Genomic DNA, 16,972 nt, shown 5'->3' on the forward strand with positions numbered 1-16,972 from the left:
TCTTTTCAACTTTTGCTGTGAAATTGTCGGCAATTTTGGGCAGCAGGTATCAGATAATTTTAACATCAAATTACTGTCAGTTTCAAGCTAAAGTGGCTATTAGGGCAGTTACGGTTGAGTTGACAATAAATTGTCTGTAACTTGACTTCAATTTGACTACAAGTGTTACTGTCAGACAATGACCGTAAGTTAATTGAAAGTTTCACTTCAAATTGATGGCAAGTTTTTCTGTCAAATTACATTCAGATGACAGCAGTAGATTTGCATCAACTTGCACGCAAGTATTATCCAGCCGAGGCTTGCCAGAAACTTGTCGTTACTAGCCGAAAATGTTTCACTGCAGAACTTGTTGAGCAAAGTGTGGCTATCAGGGTCAGGTTAATGACAATGAAAGAGTACAGCAGGAGTTGACGTATATTTGCCGTCAACTTCTCGTAGCAAGCCTAGAATTCAATTTGTCCGAAATCTACTGCCGTGATTGGACGGCAAAATGAAAGCAAACTAACGCAGCAACACTGGATATGTATATATACATATATATATGATATATGTTTATATGGCGAGTAGTGTGATGGCATTTGTGACTTGTGACAGTAAAATCTGTCCAAGTAATCTAAAGTGGCAAATAAAACAATACCATTCAATTGATAAAAAACTGTGACGCATATTAAGTATAAATAAAATTTCTGTTCATTTAGATTAATAACAAATATAAAAAAAAGAATACAGTGAAATAAAAAAATTCCTCAAGTTGCCGGACTATTGGAGAACACTAATGGTCTTAACGTATTATTTTACGCCGTTACAACGCTGAACATGATGGAATTTATTTTCTTTTTTTTTTTTTTATTACTTCAGAATTATGCTAAATTATCACCAACTGTTATAATAATGGATAATATTTAACAAAGAAATAATTATTAAAAATAATTAATAAAATATTATTCTTTCGATAGAATGTATGGTAATAAAGAGCCAACTGAGGAGAAAAAAAGTGGTAAATTATTTAGTGATACTAAAATTACTGATAACAAAATTGATTTATCAGAAACAAAAAAAAAACATTCGACACAGCAAGAACACAAATTTATTTCAAATTCAGAACTAAGTAATTGTCGAGTACAACCCTATCCATTTACATTTATCTCAGCTGTAAGGCAAAAATTAGCTTTAGCTGTCCAACATGACAATGATGATATAAAAAAAAAATTACCACAAGATTTGGTGGGGAATAAAATTGAAAAAATGGATTTTATAAAGCCACTAAAAGTACCTAAAATAAATCCTAAAATATCAGATTATTTTTCTTCGTCTCGTGAAAATACAACACTGCGAAAAAATTTATCACCAATTCAATCAGTAATTCAACAATCAGAGGAAATTATTTTGCATAAAGAGAGTGATAGAATTTCTAGAAGCTCAGATCGTGTGAGTAGGAAATTAGATTTTTTATCGTCTCAAGAATTATTAAATGATGATATGAACGTGAAAACCCCAGATGTTTCATCTCAGTCATTTTCACGAAAAAAGTTTGACCACTCGCGTGATAATTCTCGTGAAAAAGAAAATCGTAGCAAACGGATTAAAAAAGATGATTTAAATTTATCAAGAGAAGGCGATTCATCTATCGAAAGTATAAAACGAATAAGAAATTCAAAACATGTTTCACGCCGAGATATTAAAGATTTACTATCAAATTCTTCAATAAAAAGTGACCGGCATACAACGCATTTAATAAAAGATAATGATCCAGTAAAAAAAACGAAAACAAAAAATTTTGGGTTATCTAATAAAAAAGATGATGAAAAAAAAATACGCTCAGCAAGTTTACATTCAGGAAAATTATCAAGAGATAAATCTCTCGAAGCACGAGGAAAAACAACAAGCAGTGAATCGATAAGTGATCGCAATTATAAACTTCATGATTATATTACCGTCAGAGAAGGTTCAAGATCTTCAATTATTGATACAAATCATAAATATAATAGTAATGATTGTCAAAGTCAAAGTTCAAATGGTTTATCTCAAATTTCCGATCAACAAAAATATCATATTGCATTAGATAGTAAACAATTGAAGCATCAATTTAATCCAAAAGAATCATATAAGAAAAATTTAGAAAAAACAAAATTATCAACAAATAAAATCCATCATCGATCAAGTGGAATGTCAGTTCATGATTCTCGTTCAGATGACAACGAATTAATTACTAAATCAGATAGCATATATACAGAATTATCATCTCAGCAACTGAAAAATAAAGATGATAAAATAATTGCAATTAATAATCCCAATCCATCGCAAAATTTAACATCATTTGGTGAATTAAACAGTATTGGTGTCAATAAAAAAATCGATGCGTCTCAATCATCGGATGACTTATTTTTGGATTCACGTAAAATATCATTTCGAGATCATAATTATTCTCCACAAGAAGAGTTTTGTAATTTAGTAACACCTAATTTAAATTTAGTTTCTCGGCCTAAAAGAAAAAAAGATTTACGTTGTAAATCATTACTAAAGGATGATTTAATACAAGGATCTATGAAACAAAAATCTCATCCATCGAATGATAAACAAGAAGACATGCCTTTATTACACCCAACTGCACTGCACATGCAATTTCAAGCAGAATTACATTTATTTGACTCGTACAATGAATCTATTAGACAAGTTATAGATGTTGAAAATTCATTATACAATGTAAAACAAGATCAAGCAAGAGAAAAATTACAAATGCAACAGTTAATGGCTGATACTAATAAACATAACTCAATTCCATCAAAAGTTCATCAAGTTAACAGTAATGATTTGATAGCTAAAGAAAATATTGACATAGAAGATGATAAAGTGAGTGTTAAAGTTGCAGAAGTACAAACTCAAACAGCAAATGATATTGCTACACAAACAGATACATTATTTACACGTGATAATAATGAGTCACGGTTATTATATCCTGAAATAACATATACAACAGAATCTTCAATAAATACACCTAAGATGTCATTAAAAACAATTGAATTTGAAGATTTTAATCAATTAGATGATATTTCTCTGCCAAACAAAATGAGAACAATGTCGGAGATAAGTTTACACGAAACAACATCATCGATAAAAACTGAAACTGGCACTGAAATAAACATATCAACTCGTGATGTAACTTGTTCATTTAACAAAGATATTGATTTAGAAATGGCCCAATTAATTAAAGATGAAAAACAAATGTATGATAAAATTGAAATGTTATTTAAATCCCGTGAAAAAACTTTACATGATCGTACAAGAAAATTAGTTAAATTAGAAGAACAAAAACGCGCACTAAGAGATACGGGACAAGACAGTCGAATTAGTTCAGTAAAAAAAAAACAACGAGCTTTATTATTAAAATTACAGCAAGAAAAAGATGAAATGAATCGATTGAAAGAACTACATAAATTAGCAAGTCAAGAACGTAAAGTTATGTTACAAAAACAAAGGAATATGTTTAATCCACAAATGTCAACAAAAAATTTTTTAACTAAGCTAAAACGTAGCGCAGATAGTCAGTCTCCGAGAAGATTATCAGGTCCGATGAAAGGATATGATATAAGAAGTAATAGTTCTATCAGTTCATTAATAGACTCAGATAAATCGCAAATAGATCGATCACAATTAGATGAAAAAATGATTACTTCTGATGTAAGTATAAATGATAAAACAAATGAAAAATCTTTACAAGGTTTAGAAACTTTAATGTCTCAAAAAATAATTGACTTGAAAAATGATAAATATAAAAAATTTTTTGAAGAATCCAGTAATTCATCGCATTTAGAAATTTCATCACCTCAAAAGTGTCATCAAATGAGAGCACGTAAATTTGAAGAAAAAATGCCAAAAAGTGATTTATTATGTTTGAAAGGATATCATTTAGAACTTGGATCAAAATTACAACGGGCACATCAAAACAGTAATAATAATAACAATAATAATATATCTGTTAATAAAACTTTAGATAACTCGTCAGATATTAAAACTGAGTCTGATACATTAGTTGAAGAGTTATCAAAAAAATCTAAATTGAAAGATAGAAATGATATAATTGGTGATAATGATCATGAAATAACTAAGAATTTAAAGAAAAGTGATAAGCCAATGATTATTGAACGAGATTCATTGAAAAAATTTCAATATAATCAGGAATCTAAAGTAAACAGTAAACGTAAAAATACAAAAAATTTAAAAAGTAAATCTCCGGCTAATGTATTGACGGAAAATTTATTAAAATCAAAGTTGAATTTACATACTACTGATGATATTGTTAAGTACAAACGTTCAAAAGTTGAAAAAGAATTACTGCAGCCAGATGATGAATATCGACAGCCAATACTTGATGGAACAAATTTAAATGACAGTCAAAATTCATTTCAAGCACTTGTTAAACATTCACAAGCTGTTAAAGAAAAAAACAATAAGCTTTTACGTGATATTGCCAATGAACGTGGAACTGCAGAAAATATATCAACACAACATATGATTGAAAATGGTTTAATTGATTATAACACTACTAATATCAATATGAAAGATGGAGATATACAAAATCTTGGAAACATATCGACTAGATCACAAGTTAGCACTTTTACTATTTCACGTCACAGTTCTGGAGATAGCGAAAAGAGTTACTCAAGATCAGTCGTAATTAGATCACAACAAGATCATCAGTTCAAAACATCCAAAAAGTTAGAGCAGTAAGTAAAGCAGTTATTTTTAATAGTAAAATTATTTATTTATTAATTTTTTTTTTCCTATTCTAATTAAATTTTATTGATTTAGTTGTAAAAAAAAAAATGAATTAACACTTTTCTGTATTTTGATGTCAGTATATTCTAAAAATAAACGTGAAATGCAGTGTATCCATGATAGCTTGAAGCTTTTGTAAAAATAGATTTTCAGTAGTTTTTGTATCATGTTTAAAATTAAAATTTATCAGTGCATTAAATCATTTAAAAATGTAAATCAAAGAATAATTCTGTTTTTATTTTACATAGAATGTTTAATGCATTTTTTTTACTGATATTTGAAAAAAAAAAGAAAAAAACAAGAAAAAAGAAAATTGCACTTTTTGTTTTTTCTTTAATTTTGCAATTTTTTAAATTAGTGAATTACATTTGTTCGAAAAAATATTACAGAGTCTTACATGCACGAGAAGCTGCTCTTAACACCCGTCGCAATTGTGTTGAAGATTGGATTGCCTGGCATGCAAAGCTTAAAGCAGAAGAAAATCGTGTTGCTCGTATGGAGGAAGCTGCTTTAAAACTTGTCACTGCAACCACTAATGCTTTTTCTTGCAATGGTAAGTTCGATACACTATATAATTTTAAAGATATATCGTAGAAAATCACGCACTCATTCAAAATATTAATCTTTTTATTTATTTCTATTTAACTATAAATAACTATATCTATTAGACTGATTCAAAAAAATCGACTAATTTTTTTTTTCTTCATTATATCGAAAATATTGTTGGAAATGACGAAAAAAAAATACTGTGAAAGTTTGAGCTCTTAATATTAATATAAACAACTGCCGCATCGCAATTTTCTATTTCCTGTTTAAATAACATGGGAAAATTTATTTTTTAAGCTTTGGAATTTTGTAGCTCACGATGGGACCAATACTTTTGAATGTTCAAGACATATTCTTATGGGAAATTTGACGCTCTACAAAAAAGGTCTCTTATAATTTTTCGATATTTTTATTTCTTCAAAAGTAATTCGAAGTTAAAGTTAGATTGACGATAAATTTTCACATTTTTTAAATTTTTTGACGCAACCATCAACTTTATCCGAAAATTTTAGAGGACATTTTTTGTAGAGCATTTTATTTCCTACAACTTATTTCAGAGAAAATTTTCGATATTTCTCATAAGTCGTAAGTTATTCGCAATTAACTGAAAATTTAATATAATTAATTTTGAGCAACAAAATTTAAATTATTTAAGAATATTTTCAGTTAATTGCAAATAACATACGACTTATGAGAAATATCGAAAATTTTCTCTGAGATAAGTTGTAGGAAATAAAATGCTCTACAAAAAATGCCCTCTAAAATTTTCGGATAAAGTTGATGGTTGCGTCAAAAAATTTAAAAAATGTGAAAATTTATCGTCAGTCTAATTTTAACTTCGAATTACTTTTGAAGAAATAAAAATATCGAAAAATTATAAGAGACCTTTTTTATAGAGCGTCAAATTTCCCATAAGAATATGTCTTGAACATTCAAAAGTATTGGTCCCACGGTGAGCTACAAAATTCCAAAGCTTAAAAAATAAATTTTCCCATGTTATTTAAACGGGAAATAGAAAATTGCGATGCGGCAGTTATTAATATTAATATTAAGAGCTCAAATTTTCACAGTATTTTTTTTTCGTCATTTCCAACAATATTTTCGATAAAATGAAGAAAAAAAAAATTAGTCGATTTTTTTGAATCAGTCTAACATCTATTTTACCACATTTTTATTGACTCGCTTTCATATATGTCTGTTCGGGTGGAATTTTGTAATTGATTTTAAACTATCTTTCCGATAAGCTAGAGACTTGAAATTTGGAACATAGATCAGAATTAGATGACAATACAAGAAAATGGAAAAAAAAAAAAACGAAGAAGGAGACGCAGTAGAAGAAGAGGAAAAAAAAATCGAACAAAAAATTCATATTCGTTTGTTTGTCTGTTCAGTACAAATTTTTATAATTAATTTAAAACTAACTGCAGGATGAGTTATATTTTTGAACATAGTTCACAACTGGATGACAGATAAAAAGAATCTAGCTTTTATTTGTTTTAACATTTTTAAGTATAAATCTTTTAAAAAATGAGTGATATATTATTGGTAGGTAGATGTAGCGATTTTCTACTTCAGACATGATAAAATGAAAAGAAACTGAAATAAACCTGAAATTTGTCGCATATCTCTGTCATTATCTTATCAAGGTGTTTAAAATCGATTTCAAAATTTCACACACACAATACTAAAAAGCAAAAAATAATTATCGAAATAAAAAACATTTTTAATATACCACGTTTTTAATAAAATAATTTCTCTGAGCCGTATGAAGATTTAAAACCACATAGAAATTCCGAACTTCTTACAATTAGTACTGAAAATTTATGATTATGAATTTTTAATAGCTATGAAAATACTTGTAAGATTTAAAACGAAAAACTTGGGGCGCATGCAACAGATAATTGATGCATTAATAGTTTAACTAACAATTTTATTGCACTGCAAATGATATGAACTGATGTGCAAGTTTTCTCATCCCGGGTGAGTATTTTCATAGCTATTAAAAATTCAGGACTATCTGTAAGAAGTTCAGAATTTCTATGTGGTTTTAAATCTTCTTAAGGCTCAGAGAAATTATTTTATATTTTTTAGTCCGTTTTAAAAACCCGGTATATTGAAATTTTTTTTTTTTTTTTTCGATATTTAATATCAGTTTCATATACTTTTTTTTTAAAGATACAACAATATCTTCAGACACGAGTGAAGTAGAGGGTAGAGTTGAACTACTTGCTGAACAACTTGCAGAAAGACACGCAGAAATGGCCAAACTTAAAAAGGAAGCTCGAAGACAAGCTAAGCAAAGATTAAAAACTCTTGAGGCAAATTTACTTAATCAAATAACTGTAAGTAATTGACTATGTTGTGAAATTTATTTAAGAAGCTATTCAACTCCACAAATTGAAAAAGAGATCAGTTTAGTTGATTTATTTTCGTTGTCCATTTAATTTTAACGAAAATTTTTTAAAGTATATACTTTTTAATTTCATAATTAAATTCAATTTTTGAAAAAATTATGGTCTTAGTTTCAAGAAAAGTAAAACCTCAATTATAGTTCAGTAGAAGGAAATATATTAAAAATTTGAAAAGAATATATAGAGATAAATTTTTATTATAAATTATGAAAATTTAAGTAATCATCATTACTCATTATTAGGGCCAAAATTTTTGCGTTAATTTAAAAATAATGAATAATTAGTGGTGTAAAATTTTTTGTATTACGGGGAAAATATTGGTCTTATGAAAAAAGTTTCTAAACAAAAGTTGTAGGAAATTAAATTTTCTAACAAAAATGGCTCTTATAATTTTTTCTTAGGACCACTAAGAAAGCCATAATTTCAAAATTATGATTTTCATAATTCCCCAAATTTTGAATCATTCATTATGAATCTTAATTTTTGAATTGCAGTGAAAATATTGGTCGTATTGAAAAAGTTTTTAAATAAAAGTTGTAGGAAATTGAATTTTCGAAAAAAAATGTCTCCTATAATTTTTTCTTAGGGTTACTAAGAAAGCCGTAATTCAAAATTATGATTTTCATAATTCCCCAAATTTTGAATCATTCATTATGAATCTTAATTTTTAAATTACGGTGAAAATATTGATCGTATAAAAAAATCATAAGAGAAATTTTTTTTAGAAAATTAAATTTCCTACAACTTTTGTTCGAAAAATTTTTTAATAAGACCAATATTTTCGCCGTAATATCAAAAATTTTAACTACTCATTTAAAAAATAAGGCAAAAATCTTGTCCCTACTCATTATCCATAGATGAAAATTTTTTTTAAGCAATCGAAAATTAATTTAATTTTTATGGTTGTACGATTTCTTTGTCTTTTACAATACCGTTGATTTAGATTTGGCTTCGATAATCATCAATATTGAAAAAAAATTTTGTTCTTTTTCATGTCAATTTAGAAGTACGACATGACGATCAATGAAATGCGGAATAAATTAGAACATAAACGAAATTCAATGAAAGAAAGTGGTAAACTAGCTATTGAAGCAAAATCAATAGCTGATTTAAAAGTACCTGAGATACCCATAAAACGTATTCAAGAAATTTATAAAAAAAATGAATCATTGCGTTCACATTTAGAATCTGATAAAAATCATAACAATGCAGTTTATCAATCAACAAGTTCATTTGTAAATAAAAATAATGATCAACATCATATAAGTCATAGTATTCAATCAGTTTTAGAGAAAGCAATAACTCCAAGTGCATCGAAAAAAATTAGCGAACCGTTGAATAGTAAAAAAGTAGACAAAAGCGAAGTCAGCTCAAAACAATCTTCGAATATATTAATATCGTCCAATGGGACTGGACAAAAATCCAATATTTCAACATCAATTAATTCAAAAATAAGCACCAATGCAAGTAGTAATAAAATTTCATCAAACCAATCATCAGATAAAGAAATAAATGAAAATAGTCCAAGTATATTTTCAAATAAAATAAATTCATTACATCTTAATAATGATAATCTAACTGAAGATATAAGTACACTAGAAAATGATCTCAAGACATTATCAGAATTAGTATCACGTTTCAGTAAAAAATCAGACAAAAAATTACGGTCAGGATATAATCAACCTGAAAGTGAACTAAGTACATTAAAAGATATTACTGAAGATTTATCTAAATCCGAAGTTGTTGAAGCAACAATTCACAGTAAATCAAAATCATCAGAAAATATAATTGATGTATCAAAAGTACAAGATCAATCATCTAGTATGAAGACACAAGTTGAAACTATTCCTGATGACGCATCTACAGTATTACCAACTAAATCATTAGAATCAAAATCATCCGATGAAATTGATTTTGAAGCTAAGAGCAAAGAAATTCTCAATGTCATTGAAAAATCAATTATTTCAGAACATTGTAAATTATCAGCAAGTAATTTTGAAATTACTGGTGCTGCATTAGAACAAAGTATGTTAAATTTACATAAAAATAATGAAGCTCTGTCCTCGGACTTTAACTCATTAGAGGGTGACATTAAATCAATATCAGAAATAATATCAAAAATGAATTGTAGTCAAAATTTAAGTACTGTTGCTGATAATTTAACATCTTCTCATACTTCGGACGATTCATTTTCACCTCAACCAGTCAACGTACCCAGTTTAGATTTAAACAAATTAGAACAGGATTCTCAAATAACTATTGAAGAAATTGATAGTAATATAAGTAATTCAATGATAAATCATGATAAATTTTCGCATCAAGAGATCGATTATTCAACAGAAACTGTAGAACAATCGAGTGATAAAATAACTGAAAATAATGAAAGTATTGATGAGGAACAAAAAAAATTAAGTAACAATGATAGTAAAATAATCGAAAAGATTAACAGTAATGAAAATATATTAGAAACTATTAACGACCGTAATAAAAATACTGAAGACACAACATGCACTTCGGGTTTAGAATCCAAAGATTCTGGTCAATCTCCATTAAATACTTCGAGAAAAGAAAAAAGTGATAAAGATGATGTACCTTCTGAAGAGCGTAATCACGATTGGGAAAGTTATAATTCATTAGAAGCAGTTTCGCGAGATATTGAAGACCATGAATTATCTCAATTAGATGAAAATTCAGAAGAACACAATGATCTGAATGAACACACAATGAATTCATATAAAAAAGATTCAACAAATGATACGGAAATTGAAGAGTCATTATTTATTCCAACTGGAGAATCAACCAATATACATGAACTCCATGCTCAACTAAAAGAAATGACGATTGATATGCTGCAAGGAGAAAATAAAAGTCATACTGATGAATTAAGTGATATTTTAGATATTATTGCACGTGATCAAGCACCAGAATTATCAAAGCCACTTGATATTCCAAATGAATTGAACGATGAACCACAAGACGTTCCCTCAAATAACAATGAATTAAATATGACAACTGACTATGAACCTGTTTTACAAAAAATAACTGAATCTTTACAAAGTCTTGAAAGAAATATTGAAAAACATGCTCGTAATAAAGAATTAGGTAACGTTTATCGTACTGGTGATAAGGTTGAAAATGTTGAGGAAGTAGAAAAAATAGACTCAAAAATAAAACTAAATGAATATCTTGATGAAGCTTTAGATTTATTACATGAAGAACATAATGATAAAAATAAACTAAATGAAGGTACTGAAAAATTAACGACAGAGTTACAAAATTCAAATAAATTAAAAATTGATAAATTTAAAAAATTCATTTCACATACGACCCAAGTAAAAGATCCTGATTATGAAGATATTTCTGAAGAAAGTCTTGAAGTATCAGAAATTTTAGATAAATCAGAGAATTTAAAATCTCAATCACAAAAATCAAACAAAATGCTAGAAAAATATGAAGCAGTACAACAACCAGATAATGTACTACGGATACTTGATGAAATATCACAAAAATCTTTATTGAAAATCACCACTGAATCTTTTAATCAAAAACCTTTGAATTTTATTATTCAATCTGAAGATTATTTAGATATCAATCCTATCGAAAATTTAAAATCTACAGACAATACTGGAGTTGTTATAGAAGAAATTTATGATGTTGAAAATAATGAAGAAATTAATTCGGAAAAATATAGCGAACATGATAAAGATTTGAGTAAGAAAGATGATACTTCTGCGGAAATTAGTGAAGATGCTGATGTTGCTGAAACACCTAGAGGAATTTCTGAAATTGATATGGATTCAACAAAGGATCAAAATGAATCGCGTTTAGATATGGAAATATTAAATGATAGTTTATTAGCTGATAATGAAAGTAACAGTAAATGTTCAAAAGATTCAAAAGTTGAATTTAAATCTGATGGTGTACATACGACTTCAGAAAAAGACATTGAAGTAATGATCGACAAGTTGCGAGGTAATATTTATTTGATTAATATTCTCTTACTTTTTTTTTAAATATTCATTTTTTAATTAACAAAAAAAAAAATCAACTCTTACAGCTTCGTTAAATCAACCAGGATTGGAAGTAGTAGATTTGAATGCAAGACTTCTTCGAATCGAACAATTACAAATAGAACTACAGGTAAAAATATGAAATATTTTTATATTATTATAAATTTAACATTAAGGTGATTCATTTCCAGTAAAGTTTTTTTTTTTACACTCACCAAGCAAAATATTGTGTATGATGAACCAAAAATTCCCTTTAAATTTCACACGGAAAAAAAAATATTGTGTTTATCGCTCACCAACGGAGAGCGACAAGTGTATCGTGATTAGTTCTAAATTGTATTGCGACTACCACAATATATATATCGATATGAATGAAACACTAGATACTTATAATAATGATCCTACGGATTGTGCATATACTTAAATGTATAGTGATCGTCAGTTAACGTATCCATATCGTACCAAAACGGATCGTGATTATCGCGATCTACTTCTCAAGCGCCACCACTCATAACCAAATTATTAAACTTTATAATGCATATCTTGCAAATTATACAGTGTTTATTTATAAAATTATTAATTATTTAAAGCGCACACAACGACAATGAAAAAATACTAATTATTTATTTAATGCAAGAATTTCTGTTTTTTATCGGTTAATTTTTTAATTTATCTTTGAAACAAAAAAAAGACTGTCAAATTTACATCAATTAATTACGTATATTCTATTACTTTACATTTCTTGATATTAAATAATAATTTTTTATTGCACCTATTAGAATTATTAATATGTGATTATTAATGACAGTTAAAAATAAAATTGTAATGAAGTTAAAGTTGTAAATTTATCTATTTTAACCTCAAATTAGTTATAATAACAAAACGGATCGTTACTATAGCGAAACGATCTTATGATTTCGGGATCAGCCTGGATCGTGATAATCACGATCCGATAGACCAGCACTTTCCGTATACAACGGATACCCAACCGAGGAGAGTGAATATCACGATACCGTTGAGTGGTGAGCGCAATATTTTTTTCTCCGTGCAGCCCTTAATGTTAATTCTAAGTACTTTCTAAATGTTTTTGAAGTTTTTTTATTTAAAAAGCATAGAGGATTTGACTATTTTTTTTCGATTCTCTAATGCTCGGTTGCATTTTAACTTATCAGGTCGCCGTTTGCGGCATTTTGTAGGCAATTGAATAGTCTTCAAACGTTTTCGTAGTAATGTTACTGTGACTTTAATTATTTTTTCTGCATTGGTTCTGAAAGTCGTTTCTCTAATGATTATTTGGTTTTTTTGTTGATATTGATTAAACAATGAAATTTATAGTAAAAATGCACACAACAATTTTTTAGAAAATTTTATTCTCTACAAAAAAGTTGCTGAGTGTTTTCTTCGTACAACTAACAGAAAAAAAGTTATGAAGCTTGAAATAGTAGTGAATTGAAAAACTTAACGTATACAGTTTTAAAGATAATTTCCGGATTTTATTGCATGTACATTAGACTGGGCCAAAAAAATCGACTATTTTTTTTTTTTTAACGATACTGTGAAAATATTATTTGGAATGACAAAAAAAAATTATTGTGAAAATTTGAGCCCTTAATTTTGATATTAAGAGGTGTATCATCGCAATTTTTTATTTTTTTTTAATGAGCGGGTTTTTGTCTCATAACTCTCAAACCATCGAGATAAACGAAATCGACTCAGATACATTTTTTGAAGGAAATTTAATGCTCTACAAAAAAGATCAGATTGAAATTTTTCGTCAGATGAACCGTTTCCTTATAATCATGCTTTGAACATTGGTATGATTTTAAAATTTGATTGTTCAACTTTGAAATTTTGTAATTCATGTAAAAATAAGTTTCTGGGAAAAGACAATGAATATTCTTGAATGAAATTGAATGCTCTACAAAAAAAAGTCTCTTAACAATTTTCGCTAAATTCACTCCTTCAAAAGTTATTCAAGGTTGAAGTTATGTAAAACGACTTCAATAATCTTCAAAGCATGACTATAAGGAAACGGTTCATCTGACAAAAAATTTCAATCCGATCTTTTTTGTAGAGCATTAAATTTCCTTAAAAAAATGTATCAGAGTCGATTTCGTTTATCTCGATGGTTTGAGAGTTATGAGACAAAAACCCGCTCATTAAAAAAAAATAAAAAATTGCGATGATACACCTCTTAATATTAAAATTAAGGGCTCAAATTTTCACAATAATTTTTTTTTGTCATCCCAAATAATATTTTCACAGTATCGTTAAAAAAAAAAAATAGTCGATTTTTTTGGTCCAGTCTAATGTACATGTTTATACGGAGAATCTATAATAGGGTGCTTCGTTTCCGGCGAAAGTTTGTTTTTCGTTGCTCATCAAGCAAAATATTGTTCTTTATGCTGAAACAAAAATTCCTGCCTAGTTTGAGCTCTTAATTACAATCCTAAGTACTTTCCATTTAATTTTAAAGATTTCCCATTTAAAATACACGTAAATTAAATTACTTTTTTTTTAACTTTCTAATACTCAACTGCATTTCATGATATCAAAGCGCCGCTTATCGTAAATTGTAGGGAACTTAGTGTTCTTCAAACTCTATGACCTCTGACTTAGGAATGCCTCACTCACTCGCTACCGCTCATACTCTCTACTCTCTTATGTGTATATTAGGATGTTTAAAAAAAAAAAAAACAATTTTTTTTTATGGTATCCAAAAATTGAAAGTATAACTAAAAATAAAAATTTCGGTGCCAATCCGAGCTCTTAATAATAATATTAAGGTTTGCCTCAATCCATTTTTCTATTTTCCATTTAAATAACATAGGAAAAAATTTTTTTTTTTTTTAGAATTTTCTAGCTTACAGACCACTCAACGATTTTTATGCGCAATGGAACTTTGTGTAGGAAATTGAACGCTCTACAAAAAAAGACTCTTATCATTTTTTGATAAATTTCACTGTTCAAAAGTTATTTAAGCTTCAAGTCAAATTTATAGTAACTTTTGAAATCTTTTCACTTTTCCGGCGAAACTATCAGTCTTATCAAAAAATATCATAGGAACTTTTTTATAGATAATTTAATTCCTTACAAATTATTACGAATAAAGTTTTTCGAAATTCTGCGTTGTTTTCAAGTTATTTCCATTTCAATGTCAAACTCTTAAAAAATAGATTTTTGATTAATTTTAAGAGCTTGACATTGAAATGAAAATAAATTGATAACAATGCGGAATTTCGAAAAATTTTATTTGTAATAATTTGTAAGGAATTAAATTATCTATAAAAAAGTTCCTATGATATTTTTTGATAAGACTGATAGTTTCGTCGGAAAAGTTAAAAAATTTCAAAATTTACTATAAATTCGACTTGAAGCTTAAATAACTTTTGAACAGTGGGATTTATCAAAAAATGATAAGAGTCTTTTTTTGTCGAGCGTTCAATTTCCTACACAAAGTTCCATTGCGCATAAAAATCCGTTGAGTGGTCGGTAAGCTAGAAAATTCTAAAAAAAAAAAATTTTTTTCCCATGTTATTTAAATGGAAAATAGAAAAATGGATTGAGGCAAACCTTAATATTATTATTAAGAGCTCGGATTGGCACCAAAATTTTCATTTTTAGGTATACTTTCAATTTTTGAATACCAAAAAAAAATTTGTTTTTTCTGAAACACCCTAGTGTATATGTACTGCCGTACATATTATACATTTATTAATTACACTCAGGGTCTTAGTTTCTTCAAACATAAATAAATAAATAAATAATGATGCTTATTTTGAATGGCTTTACTAATTAAAAATCATAAATAATATTTTATGAAAGTACTATTATAAAAGAGCAAGTTGATCAGTATTAACTGAAATAATTAACATTAAAAAACTTTTTATAGATAAAACAATTAGAAGCAGAAGAAGTGTCCTATTACATTAGAGAAATTCCGAATAAACCTCCACCGCCTTACACGCCACCCAGCATAGGAAGTTTATCATCACCGGAATCATCACCAACATTATCACACGCAATTGTACCAACAAATATTGATGAGTTAACGGCCTTTACTGAGAAAGCAACAGTCATTATATTTGATGCTAAACAATCGGGAAAAGATATAATGGCGTTAGAAGCACCACCGGAAATAAATGAATTACATAATGACAATAATAAAGTAGTTAAAAAAGATCGTAAAATATATAATACATTTTTATTTGATCTTTGTAAAGAAACAATAGCTGAAGTTTATCAATTGGACTATGAAAAACCCGGTCCAAGTTGGATCAAACCGAATGTTAAAACAAAACCAGTTATTAAAATTCCTAAAACAATTGAGGAATTAAATGATTATGTTAATAAAGAAGTAGCTACATTGTTTGGTTTTAAAACAAAGTTACAACGCGAAAATATGGTAATGCGATGGAGTAGAAAACGACGAGATAGAGTTGATGAATTATTAGCTAGAGAAGCTCAAGCTGAAGAAGATGAGTGGACGAAATTTCATCATGATGAATTAGCTGTAAAAAATGAACTAACTGTAGCGATACTTGGTACGTTAATTTTAGAAACAACTAATGTTGTAAAAACTGTCTACGCTAAAAAACGGCGAATAATGTTTTAATTTCATTGCTCGGTTTATGTATTAAAGATAAATTACATTTATCTATTGTTTTTATTCTTTCTTTAAGACTTAATTAAGTCATGCTCAAGTACTCATAATTATTAAGTATCAATATCAGCAGCGAAAATTTTTAAACCTAAGACTGACTACTTCGGGGCCATTCTTTTGTCAAAATTAAGTTACAATTTTTTCTTACACTCAATTTAATATGCAAAAAAAAATAATTGTTTTAGATGTAATTTTTTACTTATGTACCTGCAATATTTTGTGTATTTTCGTCTTAATTTTTATTAATTAATTTTATTACGTTTAATGTTATAGACTAGATATTTAATTGACAAATTTGTGTTCTGTTATGATCAAAAGAGTCAAAAAATGACTTTAATTATTCATTAAACTATTTATCATAATATTATTAAATATAACTATTGTTAATACTTTGTCCATACGTTATATAAATAATAAGTATTGAGATTGATACGAAGAATTTAAATTAAAAAATATGTAGTGTAGTTATTAAGAAATGCACTTTTAACTAATTAGTGATAAACATTACTTTAATTCTATAAATATTATTTTGTAATATATTTTATAATAAATTATCATACCAATTA

General features: G+C 27.5%; 1 protein-coding gene across 1 annotated transcript; it reads left to right on the forward strand.

Annotated features, from left to right (window-relative positions):
• Nucleotides 1–561: 561 nt before the first annotated feature.
• Nucleotides 562–16,875, forward strand: LOC130672797 (centrosome-associated protein 350-like). Its single transcript, XM_057477539.1, has 6 exons — nucleotides 562–4,724; nucleotides 5,166–5,329; nucleotides 7,498–7,664; nucleotides 8,738–11,705; nucleotides 11,791–11,873; nucleotides 15,636–16,875. The coding sequence occupies exons 1-6, from the start codon at nucleotides 958–960 to the stop codon at nucleotides 16,356–16,358; spliced, it is 7,872 nt and encodes a 2,623-aa protein (XP_057333522.1). The 5' UTR covers nucleotides 562–957; the 3' UTR covers nucleotides 16,359–16,875.
• Nucleotides 16,876–16,972: the final 97 nt, after the last annotated feature.

Source organism: Microplitis mediator, chromosome 8 (assembly GCF_029852145.1).
Source record: "Microplitis mediator isolate UGA2020A chromosome 8, iyMicMedi2.1, whole genome shotgun sequence".
Classification (NCBI taxonomy): Eukaryota; Metazoa; Arthropoda; class Insecta; order Hymenoptera; family Braconidae; genus Microplitis; species Microplitis mediator.

What these genes read in the sequence shown, in the direction of transcription:
- LOC130672797 (XM_057477539.1), top strand. Translation starts at nt 958, where the DNA reads ATGTATGGTAATAAAGAGCCAACTGAGGAGAAAAAAAGTGGTAAATTA. An exon ending in TAATGCTTTTTCTTGCAATG is followed by an intron (nt 5,330 to 7,497) that starts GTAAGTTCGATA and finishes TTTTTTTTAAAG; the next exon opens with ATACAACAATATCTTCAGAC. An exon ending in AATGATCGACAAGTTGCGAG is followed by an intron (nt 11,706 to 11,790) that starts GTAATATTTATT and finishes CAACTCTTACAG; the next exon opens with CTTCGTTAAATCAACCAGGA.